The 24,775-nt window shown below is 42.9% G+C and overlaps 1 protein-coding gene across 2 annotated transcripts; it reads left to right on the top strand.

The window, feature by feature from the left end:
- Positions 1-26: 26 nt before the first annotated feature.
- On the top strand, positions 27-24,186 carry ZFYVE16 (zinc finger FYVE-type containing 16). Of its 2 annotated transcripts, none has more exons than XM_074533692.1 (18): positions 27-184; positions 5,431-5,538; positions 5,724-7,846; positions 10,892-10,988; positions 11,851-12,027; positions 12,817-12,965; positions 14,985-15,354; positions 15,945-16,067; positions 16,158-16,313; positions 16,855-17,079; positions 18,360-18,442; positions 19,516-19,620; positions 20,042-20,192; positions 20,361-20,441; positions 20,981-21,143; positions 21,506-21,611; positions 22,010-22,174; positions 22,430-24,186. In XM_074533692.1, the coding sequence occupies exons 2-18, from the start codon at positions 5,469-5,471 to the stop codon at positions 22,589-22,591; spliced, it is 4,506 nt and encodes a 1,501-aa protein (XP_074389793.1). In that variant the 5' UTR covers positions 27-184; positions 5,431-5,468; the 3' UTR covers positions 22,592-24,186. The 2 variants fall into 2 exon arrangements, with proteins under 2 accessions (XP_074389793.1, XP_074389792.1); XM_074533691.1 differs by having other exon boundaries at positions 28-239.
- Positions 24,187-24,775: the final 589 nt, after the last annotated feature.

The raw sequence follows: 24,775 nt of genomic DNA, 5'->3' as shown, positions 1-24,775 counted from the left end.
GCGCCCCGCGCCGGCCGCGGCGGGAAGCTCACGCGCCGGGTGGGGATGGGCGCGGTGGCGGTGACGTCAGGCGCGGGTGTGGCCGCGCAGGCGCGCTGCCCGCAGCGGAGGGTCGAGGCCGTCGCCCGGAGCCGCCGGCGGGGCCGGGGCGGGCCGTGAGGGGAGACGGCCCCGAACCGGCCGGGTGAGGTCGGGGCGACGCGGCTGTGGGAGTCTGACCTCTGACTGAGGTTACCTGGGTGGGTTGTTTTGCCCCCGGAGGTTTGTGGGTGTTAGTGATGTTATTGCTTACTGCGGTTCTTATATACGGTATATCGAGTATAGTATATGTACAAAGAGTACTATGTAGGGTATATGGAGAATATATATGGTATATGAAGTAAAATAGACGAGATTATTTTATAGGTTTTATAGGATACATATGTGGTATATAGAGTGGAACAGACAATCGTACACCCTACACTTACGGAGTGTAAATCATTTTGAGTCTGTGTGTCAATACGAGCAGCGAATGGTCCCTGACACCTTGTGGGGAGCACGGCCGAGGCCCCAGCCGGCTGGCAGAGCCCGAGCTGTCGGTGCTCTGTGGCCGGTGAGGTGTGATGCGAACCTCGGCTGGTTAATAATGCAAAGCAGAGGAGCGGCTGGTGAGCGAGCCGTGGTTTCCGCCGAGCACCGAGAGCTCTGCCGGGCCTGGTCCCGTTCTCCAGAGCCATTTTCTGTCCCGGCTGGCAGGTGCGGGTGGGTTGGGTCTTGCCGGCCCGTTTCTCCCGGCGTGGCTGGCTGCTGGTACTGCTGGTGCCGGGAACCAGAACTGGTCTGTTCTCCCTCCAGTGTGCTGTGCCCACGTCTGGGCTTCACAGCAGAATAAAGACAGTTCTACTGGAGGGTCCAGGGGAGGCCCCAGAGAGGATTTTTGTGCTGGGCAGAGGCTGCGGGAGCTGGGCTGGGCAGGCTGCAGAAGGGAACGCTGCCAGGGATGCCATCGATGCCCCCCAACATCTGCAGGGGCTGCCAGAGCACGGGCCGGGCTCTGCTCGGTGCTGCCAGTGCCAGCAGCAGCAGCAGCGGCCATCAAAGGGCGGGCAGCGAGGGGCAGGGCAGCAGGAGGGAGAACTTGTGTGCATGGAGGGACAGCAGAGCCCTGCAACAGCTGCCCAGGGAGGGCCTGGAGCATCCCTGTGTGGAGCCATCCATCCTGTGGGATGCACCAGGGCACCCTGCCTGGCCAGGGCTGGGCTGGGAGCTCCAGAGGGACATTCCACTCCTATAATTCAGGGATTCTGGGTTGTCGAGTAATGCTGTTCTCAGTTCAGGGTTTTATGGGTGGATGTATGAACAAAAATCCTCCTAAGCGGAAGGTGATGTGGAATGGAGCTGAGGGTGGCCATGTCCACACTGCTGCTGCAGTTCTGTGCTTCTGAAGAGTCTGTGCTTAACTAACAGGATGGCATTCTTCAAACAAGACAGTTTGTTGTGGTGTGTCCTGTAAGCTTGTCCTTTTATGTCTGAAAACTTCTGCAGCTTTTTGTTCACCCCCTGATTCAGCTCCTAAATTTGCTGTGGCAGCAGCCACCTCAGCTTTTGGTTTGGACAATAGGTTGTTCTGCTCAGCAAGAATAATTTTTGTTTTTATTTAAAGTTTTCACACAGTGTTTGTTCAGTTGTACTGAACTTCTTCATCGGGTTGATTGCTGATCTGTGGGCATCTGTTCCCTTAAACTTTTTGTCTTTAGGGCTTCAGGCCTATGTGTGGGTATATGGTGTCAGGGAGGGGTGCAAAGCTGGAAATTAATTCCTTCAGTGCCCTTGATGCCTTTTCCTTGGTCTTAGAATTAAGAGTTAGAAACGGGTAAGGGATTAAAAGGTTTTTATTTTGGTATTTAATAAGGATTTTTATGTTGTAACAATTTGTCAAAATGGAATATACCAAAATGCATACGTATGTTAAATGGTGTATACAATTGTACAGATTTTGTAAATCAGTATATTTAACAAAGATGTTTCAATGAGAGGTTTAAATAAATCGTGTGGGTTTTTTTAAATTTTAAAGTATTTTTTTTAGATAGGCCTAAGTTTACAGGGTTTGCATTGCGCGGTTAATAGTTAACAGTGTTAGTGCGGTGGAGCTGTTGCCTCTGGTTCTTGGCTCTGTGCGCTGCTGTGCTGGGAGTGTGTCAGGCCGTTTGTTGGGGATCTGGGATGAGCCTGCTTAGAGGCTTATCTGCAGAAGTGACATGTCCAGCTTGCACTTTTTGGTAGTCCCTTTTGTGCTTAGATTATTATTTTCCCGTTTTGAGACAGACTGCTGTTTTAACTTCAAGTCTCCTCCTGCATAAATATTTAATCTATCTTTATCTGAAACCATTGAGTCTTTACCAGACAGTGATGTAAATATAATTTAAAACATGTCTTAAAAAATCTTTAGGCTCTCACCAGCTCCATTTTAAAGTTATGTGTCTCCTTGCACTATTATTGCCTCAGGTAAAGTTATAAGTATAACATTTATTTAAAAAAATACTAATCTGTGAACCAGTTTAGAGAGTGTCTAGTGACTGTATTCAGAGCTCTAAAAAACCAATTTAGAAAACAAGGGTTTGTGTCTGCCTAAAAAACATATACAGTGGTGGTGTTGCTGGTTTCTTATAGTTAGAAAATAGTGTAATTCTTTTGTTACAAGTATAAGACTTTAAAGAATATGCTCAGGAAAAAATGCAGTTTGCTGAAGCACATGGTTCTTCCAGACCCTTCACTCAGAGAAGCAAGCAGCCATTTAATACAAATGTGTCACCAGAGCTTTTTCATAGCTTCTAATCCAATAATGTTAGCACTGGGACAGGCTGCAGGCAAATCCAAGCAGCAGAGAATAAAACTTGTAAGGCTTTTACAGTTCTTTGGTGATGCAGATAGATGGAGTTGGGACAGAGAGGTGCTCAAGGGACAAGGAGGTACTGCTGGTCTACCCTGTTTTGGGTGTTTTGGTTTTGTTGTGGGTTTTAGGTTTTTTTGCTTGTAGATCTATTGTAGAAAGATGAAGACATATGAAAAGTTCAAGGAAAGAGGAACGAAATTAGTAATAATGCATTTGCTGGTTTTTCAAGGTTGGGTTAGTTATTCAAAATATTTTACCAACTCAAATAACCATTTTATTTTCAAAATAGATTTAACTAAACAAAGCAACATTGCTGGGTTAGACTGAGGTATGATGGTTTTGTGGGCTCTCTGTAGAAGTGGGTTAATCTGTATTAAATAGATGTAAATATTGGCGTGTGGTTTTAGTTCTACAGTTCTTTTCATTGAGTTCTTCCTGTTTCTGGAGACTTTAATGGGCCAACACTGTACAGCATCAATGCACCCTTCTAATTAGCATTATAATCTAAAAATAGATAGTGTTGACATCTAATAATGCCCTTATGCTTAAATCAAAATTTGTTTGTGTGTCTCTCAAGAGTGCAACACAGTGAATATTCCTTAGACCTTTTTAAGTAAAAGACAGAGGTAGATGAAATAATTACTTGCCTGTCGTCTGTATTTTTTTCCAGTGAGGAAGGTTTTTGTTATTTATAAGCTCCTGTTGTTATTGATATCTGTGATAAGTGGTGAGGTTGTATAATAAATACCTACAGAGGACACAAACCGGCATTACGCATCCTCTGATGCCCGGTTTTCTTGTAACCCTTCAATATTTCTTGTTTATGCGGTCTATCTGAGTATTGACTGCCCACAGATACGTGCTTTAGGGACAGGATCTGCACTTTGATGTCTCTCAGTGAATCACCAAAAGCTGTTAATCGTGTAAGGCTCTTAATTGAAATAACTTCCAGTTCATGTTGTTGCATCCCCCTTGCCGGGAGGTCGTGATTGTTACAGGAAGGAGCTGTGCTCAGATGGAGCACAGGAGAAGGGTCACCGAGTCTGTCCTTGCTGCTCTTCCAGCCCTCCAGACAGCAGTCAGAGACTTTGTATTAGAGTGCAGCCTGAAGGCTTTGGCTGTGGCTGATTAATGGCCATGGATATCCAAACAGTGATATATTTGGGTTGGTCATTTTTTTGTGAAATTTTTGTGACCACTTCTTCCAAAATTTTGAAACTTTAACGTAAACTAATATTAAGTTTAAAAGTTTAATATAAGCTAAAATATAAAAATAGTAATGCAAATTAGAGCAATAAGAATTTGGACAATCAGAGTTAGGACAATAAAAAAAACAAAGAATTACGAGCGTTTGGATGCTTTCCTCCTGAAAGTGTTGGTCGCTAACAATGGATTAACCCTTAAAAGCAAGAGGCTGTTGCCTATTCATATATCTCATACATGATTCAAAAATTCTTTTCAAACAGAGGGTGCTTCCTGGTTATTGTCAGCTTTCCCCCCTCATCTTGTCAATCAGTCATCTTGGTCCCCACCAGGTCTGGTTCTTCCCAGTAAGGAGGCAGGAATTCTTCTCCTTGGGGTTTTGGTGTTTTGTTGCTGTTATCTCTGTGCAAAGAATTTCTTGAGTTAGTTAGAAAAAGTATCTTACGTGGCATTGTTTCTATTTTAATATCATGTTATAGCCTAAATTTGTATTTAACACACTACTGAAGAGGATTAATACAGTATAACTTCCTAACATAGCACATATATAATACCCATGTTAATATTTGCGAAAAGCGAATAAAATTTCACTGTATGGGTGTTCAGCCGTTGAAGCAGATGTGCAGTTGGCAGGCAATTCTGAGTGACCAAAAAGGCATAAAATTGAGTGGCTAGAAAGGTTCATTAAACAAATAAACCAGGGTCTTTTGCATTGGGGGATGTGATTGATAAATAAATAGCTCTCTGATGACCTGGTGAGTCTATAATAAGAGTTTCATGTTCATGGGGTCTCAGAGGCATAGTTGTTAGTGTGTTTTGAGTAGAAGAGAAATGATGAGCTTAATTACCATGTTGGATATTTAATTTTTACTATTATTTACACAGTTCTGTTGTGTTGAAAGGTAATAATGGCCTGTTGGTTTTTTGCCTGTGAGCTGTGTGGCATAAAATATTTATGGGGTCATACTAGAAGATCCTAATATTCCTTCTGGTTATAAACGTGCTGACATTGTAATGCCATAGCAGATGCTTTCAGATGCTTTGGTGTTTGTTTGTTTGTTTGGGTGGGGTTTTTTTTGTTTGTTTGTTTGTTTTTTTTTTTTTAATAAGTAGCCTCAATTCTGCAATTTGAATTGAATTTGGGGGTGTATTGTTCGTAATGCTGAGTACACTGAGCATATCCAGAATACTTAGAGGCTGCAGCCCTGTTTGTGCTTAGGTTTTGTTTACATGGAGAGAGAACAAAGTATGAATAAAAATAAGAAACCACCTCATATGAGCTGCTGTCTAATACGAACACTTGGGCTTTTTAAACAAAAATTGCCTTGAATTAAATGCTGTGTTTTTCTCCGTAGGTTTAAGAAGGCTAAAGCTTCCTAGAACTGAGACTAGAATGGACAGTTACTTTAAAGCTGCAGTCTGTGACTTGGACAAACTGCTTGATGAATTTGAGCAGAATACAGGTTGGTTTCTGCATTGCCTTTTTAGTGGAAGTACATGGTCAAATGACTGTTACCATGGAGTTTGAAAGTAGCATCTGCTAAGTAAAAGCTTGTATTGATGAATAGATGGGGTTGAGAGGAGGTAGTACACTGTGCAAAGAGAGGAGTCATAAACTTTGCTTTTGATCTCTTCTTGCTTAAAATAGATGAATATGAGTGCTTCAGAACCCCTCCAAATCCATACGACTCAAAGCTGTCTTCAGTCCTGGATTGCTTAGAGCATGCACACCCCACAGCAGAGCTGCCAGAGGATCCTGCGGGATGTCCTGCCCCAGAGGAGAGCCCTCCCTGCGCCCCAGCAGGCACAAGGGATGTGCTCAGCTGCTCACCACCCAAAGAGAGAGGTGTGGCTGGACCTGACCTCTTGTCCACTGTGGACAGCAGCTCCCTGAACGAGGCTGAGGCTCTGAGCCTGGGAAGGTGTGGCGTGCCCGTGTGTGATCTTGTCAGTGACACAGCAGATTTAATCCCCTCCGTGGCTGCTCCAGAAGGGGCTCAGGAGCTGCAGCCGGATGAGTTCCAGGGGCCTGCTGGCTGTGGCGTGTCTTGTGTCCCCACTCCTCTTTGTGTGGCTTCACCTGGCTGCAGCACACAGCAGAGTGATGGGGACTCGGTGTTACAAGATTCAGGGCATCTTACAACAGAACAAATTAATGATTTAGCTTTACAACCAGAAAGTTATGCTGCAGGAGCAGTCCTGGGTGTGTGTGATGATCAACACAGGACAGAACCTGTAAAGTGCAATGAAGTACTTGACCACCCTGGAAAAACTGCTGCCCTGGATCCTGAATGTGTCACTGTAACATCACAGAGTTGGAACGCACACAGTCCCAAAGATGAAAAGCTGCCTTTTGAAACACAAGAAGACAGTGCATGCTCTGCAGCAAGCCAAGAAGCATATGGAGGAAACGCCGTAGGAAAAGTAGACCCAAACAATGGGAGTAATGCTGATTCCATGCCTTCAGAGCTGCCAAAGAGGCACCCCCTGCACAACAGCAGTGCAGCAGTACCTGGAAATCATGTCTTGCCAGGCTCCTCGTGTCAAATAGGAGCTGAAGGAGAATTGGAAAAGAAAGGCACAGAAGAGAATGTAGATAGTGAAGAACTTAATAGGGGTGAGATGCCAAGCAGTGTTTCCAGTTCATGTATGTCAGCTGAGGATGTCCAGACGTCTCTGTCTTGTCTTTCCCTTCCTGTGTCCATGTGTGGTTCCTTAGTTGTATCAGAAGAAAAGGTTAATCCTCTACCTCAAAATGCAGTGGCGGAGGTTATTAGTGATACTGTAGCTGTTCATGCTGGAGAGTCTAAAACTCATCTCTCTGGCGGGGAATCCTGTGAAAGTACTAGCTGGCATGAGCAACAAGATGTAGCTGAAATAAGTGAAAGTATTGCAGAAGAAAGTGGAGATGGAGAAAAATACAGTACTGAGAACATAATTGATGATGGTGATTCTCAGCAAATGAAAGCTTTTGCTTCTGCTTGTCTGCACCCTGGAGCTGAGCAATATGATGTCGGTGTAGACACTTTTTATGATGAGAGCATGAGCTCTGTTATGGCTGACTTTACTGTTGAGGACAATATTATTAAAAGTGATATTCTAATAAGCGATGCTGAGCTTGATGATTTCTTGTATGGACAAGGTCTGCAGTCCAGTGTGTTGAAGTCTTCAGACAATGATGGTAACTTGGTGGAAGCTGATGCAGATGGAGGGAGTTTAACAGATCTGAACAGCCTGGATTTCACAGAGGTCAATGAAGAGCTTATGCAAGCAAAACTGGAGGAGATAACAAGCATTAATAGTAACCTGAAAGAATCTGTTCCTGACAATGAAGTGAAAGCTGCAGCAGAGGTCACCGTGTCTCAAAGTCAAGGCATGACTGAGAGTGGCAGTGAAGCTCTGGCTTCTGATATTTGTATTGAAGGTGCACGACCAAAGCAGTTGCTTGACCTTTCCCAAGGAGCTGCTGGTCAGAAACAACTGAATAGAACAAGTGTACTTGAAAGGGAAAGCCAGGAATGTGGTTCTGTTAGCCCAGAAGCTCCCCTCTCAGACACCAGTGTAAATGTTGGTGATACTGACCCTGGGGAAAGCAGCTCTGGGGCTGTAGGAAATCAAGCATTGGAAAGCACTGAGCCACCTAAGGCACCCGCAGCTCTGTCCTGGAAGCAGCCCCTGTGGGTCCCAGACTCAGAGGCACCCAACTGCATGAGCTGCCAGGCCAAGTTCACCTTCACCAAGAGACGCCACCACTGCCGGGCCTGTGGCAAGGTGAGTCACTGGGGAGGGGTCCTGTGCTGCTGCCTGAAAAGGACGTTCTCATTTGGCCATAACCAAGGTAGAGAAGGGAGAGAATGTTGGCAGAAGTGTTCTGGGCTCAAAGTACTTCACTTAACAAAGACTAGGTTTTATTTTACCTCCCTAGGAACCTAAAGACTTTTGGAAAAGACTGATATTAATTAAGAAACACATGGCCTTTTTTGTGAAAATTGTTATTAAAGGGAAGTACAAAGTATATTCTTATCTGCCATTACTGGCTAGGTTGTTGTGTTTTGCACAGAGTAGGGGAGGTGAGATGATGGACTAATTCAGCATAGTTGTATTGAATCAATGCATTATTGAGCTTTTAACTTAACTGTTTATGTTCTAAAAAATTGAGGTGGTGATGATGAGAATCCAGTGGTCTTACTAGTTATTATAACTGTAGAGCACTGCCCCTGAGCCTGAAGGGATTGCATTTTTTCAGGAGCTGTAGCAGCGTACCAATGCAAAAGGATTTATGGTCTAAATCTGTCTTCCTGCATGTTTAGATGTATCACTTTCTAAGGAACTCATCTCAGGGTAAGGGTATGTGAATCACCAACAAAGTGAGTAATTTTAGAACTTTTTTTCAGCCTGAGGTCTTCTACAGAGAGTAAGTGATGCCAAAGCTGATCCTCAGTTCGGAATTCCCTTGTGATCTACTGTGGCTTGTACCAGTGCATAAATGGAAATGCTAGGAGTACTAGTGACCTCAGTGTTCAGTGTTGCTCTGTAAGCTCTAAGGATGAGGAGACAGAGCAAAGACTGGTGTTAGCACTAAATTTCTGCATCCCCAGTGTTAAGCACCACCTGGAAAGGCATGGTAGTTTTTCTTTCTACCTCATTCCAGCCCTGTGTATTCAAAGGATGATGCTCATTTACTCAGCTGCAGCCACTGTGAGCTAAAATGTAGGTGTGAATTGAGGTGTCCAGGAAATGAAGAACTCCTTGTGCTGACCTGGCAGCCATGGAACTTGCTGCCAGAATATCCTGGTGAGATTTTGTGGTGGTTTAAGCACAGTCCTTCAGAGTGGGTTCCATTTTGGTCATAAGACTGACTGACTTCAGGTTCCTGTTTTCCATTTGCTGTGAAGTTCTCACACCTTGTCTAGAGACGGGAGACCCTTCACTGCACAGTGCTGTTGTCAGCTGTGAGGGTGTATGTAGGGAGCATCACAATGTCTCTTCTTTAGGAGAGGGAGTGAAGGCAGCACGGGTTGTCTAAACTGTAGAGATACAGGAGTGCTGTGCAATTACAGCTTTTCTGAACGTGCAGCTTAACTTTCTGCCTCATAAGACTTCCTGTCTTTTTAATAGTAACTTTTTTTTGTCTTAAAAAATCCCAAATCGGACATTCCTTGTGAAGCTGTTGTTTGTTGTGTTTTCAGCCATTTGGGAACTAAGGGAAAACTGTTTAAAATTCACAGTTATCCTCTAGGGACTGTTCTACAAGACAGTTGTCTGGATTCCCATAGCTCTTTTTTATCCATGAAAACAGCAGCACTGGTGGACTCTGGCATCTGTGGCAGAGGGAAGTGTGAAGTTAGTGGTCCCTGCTTTCTCTGCCCTCTGCAGCCCTCACAAGGCCAAACAGCTTTGCAGTTCCATTTTCCAGGTGTTTGTCTCTTGCTGTGGTGCCTTTTTTCTTCCTAGTTCAAGCAGGACCCACTTGCTTGCTCAGCAGCCTGCTACTCCCTTCCTTTCTCCTGTCCTTTAGCTTGCCTTCACCTTTCAGGTGCATTAGGATTAATCCTCCTGCAATCCCCTGCAGGTCCCAGTGTCACCAAGGGTATGAGGAGAACACTCCTTGCTGGGGATTGTGCTGCTGATTAGCAATTAATCCTCATCAGTCACATTCCTAACATATGTACTGAGCATGCGTGTTTCCTGTTGAGGTAGATTACCTGTGGCACTAATCCAGAAGCAGCTGGAATAGTTTCTTTTTTTAACTCGTATTACACTGACCAATCACTGCTTTTGCAGTGAGTTTTCCTGCTTGGAGGAGTTAGTTGTAATAACTTTCTTTTTTCCTATGCCACTCCTGTTTGGGATTTCCCTCCCCCTTTCCTCCCGAGCCTTGATCCACTTTGTTTTTCTGGATTGAGAGCAATTAGGAATAGAGAACACTTTTAGGGGTTTCAAAAGACCTTTTGTAAAGGGTCCAGAGTCTGCATATAGCTAAAAATGGTGTGACTCGTTAAAAACTTGCAGATCATCCTTGAAAGAACATAAGGGGAAAGTGACAAAATCTCCAGATATTTATGGCAACTCTTGCAAAACACCAGCTATTCTAAAGACGTAACTCTTTGAATGGGATTGTGTAGATCCCATTGTGGATTGTCCAGGCTAATGAGGCACACCTTCCCCCTGTTTCTGCTCCAGAATAGGGAGGATATATACCTTGTTGGAAGAGCATATTCTGTTCTTCCAAAGCAGCGTTCTTGTGTGAAGGGAGCTTGTCCCATGCAGGCAGCACTGCTTGTTCTTGCTGAGGGAGCAGGAGAGGCACTCAGCAGCCCCAGCAGACGAGCCAGCCTGCCCCAGCAGCCTGCAGCAGGCAGCTCTGGGCTGTGCCAGGCTGGAGAGGCAGCCTCGAGTGCCTGGCAGCCTGGAAACGGCTCACACGGCTGCAGGGACGGTCCTGAAGCACCAGAGCAAGAACCAGCTCTGCACCTCACTCCTTGGCCCTGGGACTTGGGGGCTCATGTCAAATACTTAGGGCACAATCAGAAGTAGGATTGAGAGGAATTTGGGGACAGGTGGTGCAACCTGAAATCTTCTCGTCACTCCAGAGAAAAATTTTATGATCGTTTCAGTTGAGTCCTACGTGTTGCTGCTTTCTGCGTGGTGTGTATCAAGGGTTTTGTTTTTGTAGATCTTGTTTTTCCTGAGGATTTCTTTGTCAGGGATTAAGATACAGGCTTGAATACAGATGGTTTAGGATGAAGGAAGTGTATTTTCCTATTTGCTGTGCAATATGTCTATAATATTTAATGCAATCCTTTTCTGATTCAGGTTTTTTGTGGTAGCTGTTGTAAACGAAAATGCAAGCTGCATTACATGGAAAAGGAAGCAAGAGTCTGCAATGGCTGTTATGATGATATTAATAAAGGTAAAGAGGTTTTTTTGAGTAATTGCAGTAATCATTGAACTGTCTCTTTAACCCTTATTCTTTTTGGGGAGCTTGATTATTTTAATTGGTGTAGGTTTTCCTATTTCTGAGATGGAAGGATAAAGATAATTGTTTCTTAGTTGGATTCCAGTTCTTATTCTGAACTTTGAGGCTCAAGATGGTTGTTTTTTATTAAAAAAAAAACAAACAAACAAAAAAGTAGCTTTTAACTCCATAGGACTAAATAGAAGGTTACAGAAGAATACAATTTGAGTCATCTGTGACAGGAATCTAGCAGAAGTTACCCTCCCTCCACAGTAGCCCTGTGTGTGTTTAAAGGCCACATCCCTCCTTGTTCTCACATGTTTGCCCACTTTATGTTGCTTCCTGTCCTGGTGTTTTTAAAGTCACTTACCAGGGCTGCAGTACATGACTCATCCCATAACCTTTTCTTAACTGGAAAGCTAACCATGGATGCTTATGAAAACATCAGGAGAAACAAGTGAGGTCCTGTTGATGGGTATGTAAATAACGAGTTGAAAACGTGTCAGATTTTTAATAGGCACCTCAGTGGAGTTCAGATGTGACACGTGTTTGCCCCAAGGGTCAGGAGTCACAGTACTGTAGCCACTGCAGGGAGAACAAGGGGAGGTCTCTTTGTCTCATGAGAAATGAGGCAATTATGCAGGTAGAAAATCAGTCCAAATTTTCTTCCATACAACAGTTTGACTGTTTATTTTTCATAGCTAGATCACAAACTTTACATCGCCTCCATCAAAAACCCCCCACCCACCTACAGTACTGCTCTGCAAAAGAAATTTAATCAATTGTGTGATCTTAAAAACTAACCGCATTATTTTAGCACAGGCATTTGAAAGGATGATGAGTCCAACTGGTCCTGTCCCCAATTCCAGTGTCTCCTCTGAGCATTCTTCTGCTGCTGCACCTGTAGAGGAGGCCCAGATACCCGGGGGTGCCAGCTCTCCTTCACCGTCTGCATTGTTGCCTACCTCAGCACTTAAACAACCTGGTCCTGAAGGTACAGATCCTCAATGTAACACACATCTAACCCTTTGAGAGTCTCTTTGGAAAGAGCTGCTTATCACATCTGGGATTTATAGTTGGTATTTTTTGTGCAAAACAGGAACACTCTGAATGGAAACACTTTCAGTTCCCAGTCTTGGTGCCAGGCCCCAGCTGGCCCTAAATCTCCATTTATGAAAAGGGGATGTTACTTTTTTCATTGCCTTCTCTGTTTACATTGTAAATCTTTTTGTGTAACTGTTCATTCTGTAATTTTTACATCTCCTGGGAGATTTCTGGCTTGTGTTGGACAGCCAGTCTTAAAGTGGAAACAAAAAGCAGCTGGTCAGGGAGAAGTTACAAGGGAAGAGCAAAGCTTATTCTCTGTGTTAATTCAAGTGATTAGTGGCTAACTAGTGTCTTTGTTCCACTTTTATTAAACATTTGACCTTCTTCAAACAAAACACATTGTTAACAAAACGATAAATCAACTTTTTTTAGAGTGTGTTCCATCTTTCAGCTGTGATATGCATTTCATTCTTACGTCACTGTGGAGGGGTGATTGAGGAAGTAGCCTTCGGCAATAGGAATTGATAGATTTAACTGTAGCAGGGCAGCTTCCTCTGCAGGTGAGAGTTTATATTGCCTGATTGGAGACTGGCCAATGTCACCCTGTGCTCTGTTGCAGTGAACAGGCATTCTCTGCCCATGTGGTGGAGAGAAGGGACTTCATTTCCATCCCTCTCAGCTGCTGGAGCGGCTGTAACTCGCGATAATACAGAGGTGTTGTTCTCGTCTGTCGCAGGGCTGTGCCCCAGAGAGCAGAAGAGGGTTTGGTTTGCAGATGGGATTCTGCCAAACGGGGAGGTGGCAGACACAGCAAAGCTGTCCTCAGGAGCAAAGAGGTCACAGGAATCCAGCCCAGAGAGCACAGACCTGCCCGAGACGCCCACGGTAGGAGTCGGGAGGGTTCTGCACAAATTACCTATTGGGAGAGCTTTGCTGGCCAGGGATGGGCCCTTACACACCATGGCTTCTGAGTCCCAACCTTTGGAACCTGAGACAATCCTTTGGGCAGCAGCTCTGAAGTCCTTGGGTTGAAAAACATTGTAGTAATTTTCAAATTTGAGTAGAACCGAGCAACGTTTTCAAAGGAAAACCTTCTTTGGTTTGAGGTGTCTGTGAACTTCAGAACTGGTGTGGCTGAAAATTTGCCAGAGCAGTTTTTTCAGTATGCAGTGCTTGATGAACCACTTTTGTGAAGGGCACCTCAGCCACAGTTCTTAAGGCTGTCATTAGCAACGTGCTTATAGTACAAGTTTGTAGTTTGCTTGTATTGCAGTGGCCTGCTATATTATATTTTATATATACTATATAATCCATTCGTTTATATTTATATATTCACTATATAATCCATCAGTTTATATATATATTTATATATCAGTTTATATATATATTTATATATCAGTTTATATATATATATATGATATAATCCATCAGTTTCCCTCTGGATCAGACTAACCAACTTGGTTAGTGCCCTGCAAGTATAGGGCATTATGGGGTCTGATATTATAGGTTGCAGCAAAATCTGTGTGTTAATTTCAGTGTGAACTAATACTGAACCAAGAGGGGGATTGGTTTTCTAGTTTTGAGTCACATGCATACTAGTGAATGAACTGCACTTTTAAAAAAAAGTCCACAGAAGAGGTGTAAGTTTGCTGTGGAAAGACTTAGCAAGGTTCCTCAGGTGAAGCCTTTTTAAGATAAAACATAGCAAGCACTGAAGCACTGTCTCAATTAGTAACTTAAATTCCACGATTTTCACAGCACTCAAGAGTTTTTAAAATACATTGATAAAGCTAAAAAAACCAGATCATTTTTGTTTGTATATTGAGGATCTGAGCACTTAACAGGTGTATAGCCTTTAAACCAGCCTCTACTCATGAAGAACTGTAGTAACCAAATAAAAAAAGAGTTAGAGTAAACAAAGGATACAGCCTGTCTCTCATTTTGGGGAAAGAGTAGGATATTTGCACTTGCAGAAGATGGGCAGTGTCTGAAATTAAAAGCTGCATGGATAAAGTGAGTGGAAGACAATCAGTTGATGCTTCTCCTGTGCAGCCTCAGGAGCTCAGACAAAACCAGCACAGTGCAGCTTCAAAGCAAAGGCAACACAAAATCCTGGAAGTGCTGCTGAAGGGTGTGTGAAGGGCAGAAAATGCCAAGTATGAAACAAGCAGATTCAGGGAAGAAGTCTGCTGTTAGCCAATTTAGCCTTGTTTTTGTCTGTGTTTTTGTGGAGTCTTCCCTTTCGAGTTGGTGGCTTTTTTTTTTTATTATTTTGTGGCAGCATATTTGTTTAACTGGAAGATTTGCTGGAAGCTGATAAGACACCAGAAGAACTGCTGCAGGCTAAGCTTAAAGTTGCCAGGTTTTTTCTTGTTGTATGGACAAAATCTTCCCTCTGGTACAGGATGCAAGGCTAAAGAAAGATAATGTGCATTCCCTGGTTTTTTTGGAGGAGCCTTGGGGGATTGGTTTTTCCCATTTCATTTTTTTATGACAGCTGACATCCCAGTGTGCCTGTGCTCATTGTTGTCATACTTGCCTTGCTGGGGGAGCAGTGTGGGTTGGACTCCAAACTAAAAATTAACCAGACAGAGCAAAGCTACATTCAGCTGTTAGTAGAATGGTAGAAGTAGTGTAGAAATGTTTGCAGTACACAACTGCTGAGCCAGTTTGTGTTACCAAACAAATATATGAACTGTGCATCTTCACCCATATAACTCCTAAACAAAAAAAAAAGAGGAGGATCCAGGAGAGATTGGATGGCTTTCTTCTTATTAGGAAGAAATGTATTCCCAACTTTTGTGATAGATTTCTTTCTCTTTTTGCTTCTAGAATACTAGTAATGAAAGTTTAGCTGATTATGAGACAACGTAGATTTTTTTTTTTGTTATTTCTTCTTCACAGGCTGCAAACCCAGAGGAAGATGACGTGGTAACTGATGTGAATCAAAAACTGAGGGAAGATAAGATGACAAGAATGGAGGAATTACATCCTTGTGTACCTTCAGAGGGCGCAGAGCAGGCCACGCCTGGCCAGAGTGAGGTGGCACCTAGTGACAGATCTGTCACTCTGGGCACTGAAGAGTGTTCCCCTGCAGCAGCAGAGAAGAGCAGTCCTAGTTCAGAGGGTCAGAGCACACAGGCTGGGCCTGTCTCTGCTTCAAGCTACAGGGCACTCTGTGGGGTGGAGAACTGGGTGCCACGAGACATCAGCCTTCTTCCTGGTGGTGATCAGCTGCCTCCACTTGTGCTTGCACTGGGTGAAAAAGGGAAAGGTAAAAGCTGCTAACTTCTTGAGAAAATTGTTGCTGTTTACTCACAGCATCCTAGAATTGCTTGGGTTTGGAAGGGACATGAAAGGTCATCCAGTGCCACCCCCTATCACCCACACCTTCCGCTATCCCAGATTTGTAAATACAGACTCATTCATAAATACAGACTCAAAAAATTGTATTTTAATATAATTCTCATGTAATTTATTTGTTGCATACTGGATTGTTGGGTAATGACTGTGCACTTTTAACAAGATCAGTATGTTATGAGAAGAATGGGTCACCACTTAATTGCATGATAATGGTGGCTTATGCTTATCAGAGGTACCTGGCAGAATCAGGGTATGGATGAGCAGTCAGCAGTCAGGGATCTCCAAAGCCCTGGTTTGCACCTTTCTTGCAAGCTGCTGCTTCAGTTCTCTGTGTTCCTTGAATCTCAGGGTAAGCTGTTCCCTGATTGGTCTGTAGCTTCTCAAATCTTGGCAATAACCACGGGAGTAGGAGGATGGGATGGCTCTGTCATACAGTGAACTGATTCTTGGTTTGGGTCATTGGCTGGTATTTTGAACTAAATCATGTGTCAATTTATTTAGATCTTGTGGTGGAGGAACATCCCTTTCACCAAAAGGTCGCCTTGCTGCTTGGGGAAGGAGGTCCTAATCCACTGACTTTTATTCTAAATGCAAACTTGCTTGTCAATGTGAAGCTAATAACATGTAAGTATTGCACATTTTCTTTGCCATTAAATCAAGCCTTTTTTTTCTGTTTGTAAAACAGCATTACTGTGGTATCTTATCTTTTTAAAGATTCCTCAGAAAAGTGCTGGTGCTTCTCAACAAATGGACTGCATGGTTTGGGTCAGGCAGAAATTGTCATTCTGTTGCAGCGTTTGCCAGATGAAGATGTTTTCCCTAGTGAAATATTCAAATTGTTTCTTGACATCTATAAAGATGCAATGAAAGGTGTGTCATTTTAATGTCTAACTTTTTCTGGTGTAGAATATTCTTGCTAATCTTTAAAACCTAAAGTTGATAGATATTTTTTCTTGAATTATTTGTCTAATGATTCTGTTGAAAGAGCTTGCAGTGTTAGATTAGAGTTCTAAATAAAAGAAACAAATGAATTTATGTTTGTTTAATGTGCTTTCGTAAACATCCTGTTTGCAGGTTTTTTTGTTGTTTAGTCATATTGTGGTGGAGATTCTAGGGATGAGCCCTGAGTTTGTAGTTTTTAGGATACCTGCACTTCATTTGTAGAAGTACAGTGCTCATAAATGTAAATACTTTTGGTCTGTTGATCAAAACTCATCTGTTGTGGTGTGTTGCATACATATACATATTCCAAAACTCATCCACTGATGCGTTTAGGACTTTAGGCACTTGTTTGGAGGAGCTTAGCTCCATAGTCAGGTTCGTTTGGTGGTGAAGTTCAGGCTCGTGTTCTGTGGGTTTAGATACTGACAGGCTCCAGCTCTGTAAACACTCTCCATTCTTCTTTCTACAGGAAAGTTCATAAAAAATATGGAAAACATTACTTTCACAGAAAGCTTTCTCAGCAGCAAAGAGCATGGCGGATTCCTGTTTGTTTCACCAACTTTTCAAGAACTTGATGATCACATTCTACCAGATAACCCTTTTCTTTGTGGCATTCTTATCCATAAGCTGGAAATACCCTGGGCAAAAGTGTTTCCAATACGTTTGATGCTGAGATTGGGAGCAGAATATGGGGGTAAGTTTTAACAGTGACAGTAGCTTCATAAACTAAAATTCCCTTTGGAAAATACAAATAGTTTTTAGACAAGCAAGCTGATTTTAAATAATCTTTGCAGTGTTTTATATTACACTTGTATAAGCCCAACATGTGGAGCCACCTGGGAGTGTTCATTGTCCTGATAGACTTCTTTGATTTTTTTTTTTCTCTTAGCAGATGAGAAAGCTAAGAAACCAAAACTGGCAGTAAAATATAAAGATTTTTTTTTTTGGTTGTAGGAGAAAGGTTTGAAGGGATGATCACAAGCCCAGTTTGTAATTCTGATAAAATGGTTATTTAAATTAAATTATTTAAGTATATTGGCAAAATATTACTGCTTCATTAACCAAATAAAGGTATTGATTACTTAAAAAGATAACTTATTAATACATTGGAAACTTCTAGGCGTGTAAAAAGGCTGTAGCCCACCACTGTAGAAGCTGCAAGACCATAAATGTGAGAAATGGATTTGTAAGGGATTCTCCAAACCTGACTGAAAGCTCACACAGTCTTGCACATCTGTGTGCAAACTCTGAGATAAGGTGTGCTGACTTAGGAAGGCCATGGGATAGAGATGACATGGTTGAGAGAGAGATTGAGCTAGAAACAAGTTTCAAAGGATGGCCTTGCAAAAAGACCAGATATTTTGGAGAATCAGAACTGTGAAAGTTGCATTGTAGCAAAACCCCATGTGGTAAAATAATAGGTGGTTGGTGTTAGAAGTATTAGCAGCACTACAGTGTGGCTACAGCTAATAGGCTGAAAAACATTTGTAAGGTATTGTAACCGGGAAATGAGTGAGTTTCTGATAGAACGGCGTTGAGTTTTACATCTCTTATGGCTCACCCTTCAATGAGACCGATATGGGATACAGTTTGTTAAAATGCCTCTCAGTTGCCCCGTCTGTGTAAAGGTGGGAATTGTCCAACACATAAACATGGACCTGTCACCTGTTCATGGACTTCTGGAGCCCACAGTGGACCTCTACCAGCCAGAGTGGCAGAGGTGGCAGCTGCTTTGTTGTTGTTCTTTCTCTTGCCAATCCACTTGCTGTGCTTGGCTTTTTTAACCACTTTTGTCAGATATAACCATGAGGGGAGAACCACACAGTGGCTGAAAATTACAGAGGGGCTCTGCTTCCTTTGGCTGGTCAGATATTGACGTTTAGAGACAGCTTATAGGTGAAAAAAGCTATAGAACTACTTGGAATAGCAAGTTGTAGAGTTGTTGTTAGGTAAATGTGACCTTTTTCTTCCTAGCCTATCCAACTCCCATGGTAAGTGTCAGGCACCGGGAGCCGCTCTTCAGAGACATTGGACACACGATTATGAATCTGCTTGTTGTGAGTAGATGCTTCATTACCTGCCCTTCCTGTTGTCACCAGAATATCCTCCAAACAAATGCTGAATCTTGAAAGCAGAGCTAACATTTCTGTTCTTCGTACTGGACTTAAAACTCGTGAGGGAGTTAAAGAAGCAGTTTGTTTCACCTTGTATTGTTATGCATTAATTCTGGTAGTGAAAAAAAGGTTTTTAATGAGTGAGGGAGATGTTGGCATTTGCACTGATGCTTGTAGTCATCATTCAGGTGCATTTCTTTCTTCTGAGCATCATTGTGGTGCAGGGATTCTGGTCTTAAATCTGACAGTTTTTAATATGAAGAAACACTTGACAGGCAGATGCTGTGGACTAACTGCAGTACTAATTGCTTTGTCAGACAAACCTTATCTTGCCGCAGTTATTCAGCTTGACTGTCTTTTGTGAAGGACTTTTGGCAAAACCACAGGTCTGATGGAGGAAGGCACTGATTGCCTGGCTCAGCTGGTGAAAAGAGCCTCTTTATACTTTTTTTTTTTCTAGCTGAAGTAGTAAAAGCAAATGAGACCATTTCATACCTAATGTTGTTCTGGACATAAACAGAATTTTGCAGAAGTGGCTGAAGTGATGGGAGATTACTTCTGTCACAGAAAGGGATAAGAAATGTTGCACTATTCAGTCTGTAAATCAACTTAGAGCTGTAGGGCACAGGCTGTGAGCCTGCCAACAAACTCATCTAGGTGGAGGCTTCCACGCTTCACTTTTCTATCAGAGAAGGGAGGGAGGGTGTTGAAGTTTTTCTTTCTGTAAATCACTGGCATTCTAATGTGAATGAAGTAGCCATAGAGAAAATAACCCATTGGTAAACAGAGCTAATTTGTCAGTGCTCTGAATTTATTAATGCATTCACTGAGATACCTGTCACATACACCTGGTGGGCAAAAAGGGATCCCTAAGTCTTCAGCCACTCTAAATACTACTGTTTTTTGGCAGTCCTACAGATGCATTTAGAGTACCTTCATCTAAGTGATGAAGGTAAGGAAAAGGTAATAAAACAATACTTAATTGTCTGCTAACATAAATACTTTGTCTGTTATAGGACTTCAGAAATTACCAGTATACTTTGCATACCATAGACAACCTGTTTGTCCATGTGGAAATGGGTAGAAGCTGTATTAAAATACCTCTGAGGAAGCACAATGAGGTGAGTACCTCCATCTTAGCTTTCTAATCCAAACTGCTTTAGTCTTCCATTTTTTGTACATTTTTTGTACAACACACCTCTGCCATCAGCTCTTGGAAAAAACCCTCCCTCAGAACTTTATAGTGGCCTAAATGTGTAATGGGAAGGGCATGCAATTACCTGAGCACACACTTCCTTCTGTGATACACTGGAAGGTGGATAATGAGGAGTAGAGATTTAGGATAGCTGTTAAGTACTGAAAGATCTGCAGTTTCTTCAAAATCCTTCAGCACGTATTTTAAAACATTCCCTGTTGCAGATTTCCTGATTATGATGTTTTGCTTTAGTAATTAAAAAAAGAAAAACCAGACCCAAACAAGCAGCAACCAAAAAACACCCTTGGTGAGATTTTTCAGTGTAATGACAAACTTTGTGTTGACAGGTGATGAGAGTGATCAATTCCTCTAATGAACATGTAATTAGCATTGGAGCCAGTTTCAATACCGAGGCAGACTCTCACCTGGTGTGTGTGCAGAACAAGCAGGGCCTCTATCACACACAGGCCATCAGTGCCACGGGACAGCCCAGGGAAGGTAAGAGGTCTGGGGGACAAAAATCACATTTCTAGAGCAGAAATGGAAGTTCGGTGTTAGGCTGCATGGAAAATGCATCTCTGGTGTCACATTAAATTGTGTTTCATGTCAGTTATGACTGACTGGAGTGACACGAAGTGGTGTTGACTTCCATCCTACTTTGTCTAGTTACAGGTGCAAGTTTTGTGGTGTTTAATGGAGCCCTAAAATCATCTTCAGGACTTTTAGCTAAATCCAGCATAGTTGAAGGTAAGAATTTTGTTCTGTTCTCCTCTTAAGAGACTGAAAAAGAAAAAAAAAATAAATAGCAGTAGCCTTGTGCAAAGTCTTTATGTCTCAGTAAGCTAAACATTTCTTTTCAGGTTTCTAAATCTTCTATGAAACTTATTGCAAAGAAGTGGTGCCTAAAATTACATGACAGTTCACCTACTTGTTTTTAAACATTCAAATTTAAACTCTGTTTAATCAGTGCAGTTCTTTCCTTTATGGAACTATTTTCATTGCCATATTGCTGAAATATACATATTGGCATATATATGCAAAAAAAAATCAAAAATTAACTTAAAAATGATCTTTTAGTTTGAGTTCTGTTGACAAAATAGGTTTTCTTCCTCTTTCATGTAACATTTAGTGCTGTAGGTGGGGCATGCAGTACTGCAGTACTTCTGTGCATTTATTAATTAGCTGTAGGAGATGGTTGGTCTCAGTAGAACTGAAGCCAAGATTCTGTAAGAAGCTGAGCTGCTTTTCCTGTGGATAATGTGGAATTGAAACTGGTTTTCTTCTAGATGGGCTAATGGTACAAATAACACGAGAAACCATGGAAGGCCTACGTCAGGCATTAAGAGACAAGAAGGACTTCAGGATAACCTGTGGACAAGTGGATACAGGGGATGTGAAGGAATACGTAGATATTTGCTGGGTAGAAAATGAAGAGAAAACAAACAAAGGGTAAATGTACTGCCAAAGCCAGACATATGAGAGAGTTCTTCCTCCCAATGTTCAAATACCTCCCTTGAGTTTCTTAAAATTAATCTGAAGTATTCTTGTGACAGAAAGTGCTTGATACCAAGGATGGTTTATATTGTCTTAAACCTGCATGATGAGGTTTCTATTAATGCTGTTAGTTCCCTGTTTAGGATATTTCCTTTTGTACCATCTGTATTTTCATAGTGCAAGTCCTGTATTGTACTTTGTTGTTAAGGTGTGTTTAAATAGCCTTAAAGGATGGGTAAATACCATTGCATAGAAGTTACTGTATCTAAACTATAAGTGTTGTTTAAATTGCTAATCACACTATTGTTTTTCCGTAGAATTTTGAGCCCAGTTGATGGAGTATCAATGGAAGGAACTCAGAGTGAGAAAGCACCACAATACAGAGACTTCGAAAGAGAGGGAAAAGTTATGAAGTGCACTGAAGTTAGTGAATTACATAGTTCTTGAGCCTTTTTTATGACTTATGGAATATTTAAGTGGTAATGTGATGGTACTAAGTGAAGCTGTTAAAATGAGCTGATTTTATGTGTAGCCATGCTGCCAGGCAGAATGTCCTCTGCAGCTCTTGGTGAGTTTACACACTTGTAATTATTTGAACAAGACTCAAGTCTGTTGCCAGTGACAGCTCTGCAAATGCCTAATGCAGGCATTCCCATGGTTCCTGAAGTATTTTGGTTGTGTGGATGAAATACTCGGGTGCTTTTGCAGCAGACAAGCACCAAAGCTTGCCCTGTTTGTTGTTATGTGATCCTGAAATACTCTTTTTCCTAACTTTGGGATGTACCAGGCTGCTGACTGCTCCTCCCTTTCTCTGATCTCAGGTTTACCATTTTGCAAAGGATCATGAACCCTCCAGTGCTGTTCCCCACCAGTTTGCAAGAGAGATTGCCATTGCCTGCAGCACTGCTCTTTGCCCTCACCTTAAAACCTTGAAAAATAACAGGATGAATAAGATAGGACTCAGAGTTTCCATCGACCCAGACATGGTAAGCTTTCAACTTTTATTGCACACACTCCATTTCCACTGAAGTGCCTTCCCTTGGAAATACCTTGGATCTCTCCATGAAGGTTTAGAGTTTTGCCCTACCCAAGATCCTGAGGATGACATTTGGGGCAGAAGCTGTCTTAGTCATTAATTTCTCACTTCATGGTAGATGAAATACTCTTTTACTGTGATGCAGCATGTTTTGCATATAATGTTAATACAAGTGTTAATTAATATCAGTATGTTTCCCTCCTAGGTTGAATACTTAGCAGGATCTGGAGGGCACCTTCTCCCACAGAACTACCTGAACGACTTGGACAATGCTCTGATTCCTGTGATTCACAGTGGAATGTCAGATCCTACAGCTCTGCCACTGAAAATGGAATTAGTGTTTTTCATTATAGAACACCTGTCTTGATGAGGCTGATTACATGCATATACTGATTTGCTAGATCTGAACACCAAAGTTGTAATGCTACAAACACTAAAAATGTTAAAGTTTCTAATCCTTTTATGTTTTAATAGCTTTTCAAACTGTTTTTTTTTTTAAAAAAAACCCCTCAGATCCTCCCTGCTTCCTCTGCCACAAAAGAGTCAGTTTGTGTCATGAAGTTCTGCAAGCTGACACTTAATAGAGGTGCAGAAGAGTGCAGGTTTTGTTGCTGTCACACAGCTGCAGCACTTGGTAGGTGTAGTGGTCATAGATGGGATCTTGCCTCTCACCCTCACACCGGTGTGTAGCTGAAACTGCTGGGGCTCCGTGTGATCTCTGCACTGGGGCAGGGCTGGCCCAAACTCTTTCCTTTCCACAGGAGAGGGGTTCAGAGCCCAGAGCTGCTGGAGCTGCCTGGGCAGCTCTGGCAGCGCAGGGGAATGAACACTGTGTGGGTAAACACCTCACTGAGGTCCTTAACCTGGGGATGTGATGCTGGTGCTTCAGGAACATATGCTCTCAATTAATGTTTTATAGAGTAACTCGTTTCTTTCTTGTATTTATAAGGATTTATCTAACTTAAATTGATGCTATTTTTATAAAAAGTGATTTTTTTCTTTACTCTGTTCAGAATTCCATACACAATTTGACCTTTCAAGGATTAGGAAAAAACAGATTACTCTTGATGTAATCTACATGTAGCAATAAGTCAGACAAGAATTCTGCAGTATTTTTTCTGCTCCTGTCTACTGCTTTTGCCACATTTTAGTAGCCACCTTTGCTTTCAGGGAGAACAGATGTATTAAGTCTGAATTTTCACAAACAGGTTGATTCTAGTGGAAGGTGTCCCTGCCTGTGGCAGGTGGGGTTGGGACTCTTTAAGGTCCCTTCCAAACCAAACCGTTCTGGGATTTTTAGTATACCTGAGGTTCTTGCATAGGATGTATTTTTTATACTGGGTCATTTAGATCTATTTATGTATTTGTGATGCATGTGGTTTGTACTGAGGTTCATCAAACTGCGGTTGGGGTTTGGTAGCAGCCACACAACTGCTTGTCGAGAACAGAACCAAAACTAAATATATACAAGATCTATATTGTTTTCAGTAAAAATGCTGGTACAATTTTATAATAAGAGTATTAAAACTTGGATGCCTTCTTAATGCTAATAGGGGATATTTTATGTTTTTGTATCAAAAACAATTTGTAATTTAACCTAATCTGCTCTGCTGTTATCTGTGCTTTAACACTCCAGTCCTAGAAGGGTTCAGGCATTGAGATCTTACCCTGGATGGAGCTCAGCTGCTTTTCAGCCTCTGTGCTGACTTCTCTTGAGAAGCTGCCGTTAGGGAGAAGGGCTGAACCCACGCACAGTACAAACAAAACTGTCCTTGTTGAAAACAAGCTGCACCCAGGCCCTCGAGGGAGCCCCAGCAAGAGGCTCAGCAGTGTTTTGGGTCTGTGACAGGGCCGGGGCACCTGAAGGAACAGCTGCCTCTTGGCACTTAACCTCTACTAACTCCTTTTCAGTAATGATCAATAAAGTTAACTACAGTGCTTGCAACCTTCTGCCTCTTATTCGTAATCAAACAAACAAAGCTTTGGAATGTGCGTGTCCTGTCTCTGCAGCTTCCTGGCACTCCTGATGTTGCCCCAAAATGGGATTCATTCCTCAGCACTGAGAGACCCCCATGGGCTGGGCAGGCCTGGGTGCCCCCGGGCTGTTCCAGCACAGCCCTGCCCTCTCCGTGCCATCCCCGCCGCTCCTCACACACACACACACACACACACACACACACAGAGCCGGGGCCGCCCCAGCCCTCCCCGGTGCCCGCAGCGCCCCGATTGCCCCGCAGGCTGGGGCAGGGCTGGGCCGGAGCAGCCCGAGGGGCACCCGGGTCTGTGTGAGGGCAGGGCTGAGGGTGGCACTGCCCTGAGCAGGGGCAGCTGCGGCACACGGGGGCCCTGAGCCTTTCCTGAGCCTGCCGGGCGTGCAGGGATGTACACCGACATCCTGCTTTCACAGAGAACCACAGAATTCATCAATTGGAAAATCCCCCCCAGGCCATGGAGTCCCAGCTGTGCCCCATCCCCACCTTGTCCCCAGCCCAGAGCTCCGAGTGCCACCTGCAGGGCTGGGCACTCCAACCCGCCCTGGGCAGTGCCAGGG

The sequence above is a fragment of the Zonotrichia albicollis genome, chromosome Z, assembly GCF_047830755.1.
Source record: "Zonotrichia albicollis isolate bZonAlb1 chromosome Z, bZonAlb1.hap1, whole genome shotgun sequence".
Classification (NCBI taxonomy): domain Eukaryota; kingdom Metazoa; phylum Chordata; class Aves; order Passeriformes; family Passerellidae; genus Zonotrichia; species Zonotrichia albicollis.
Note: the sequence above shows the minus strand (reverse complement) of the source record. Positions and strands in the feature narration are given on the sequence as shown.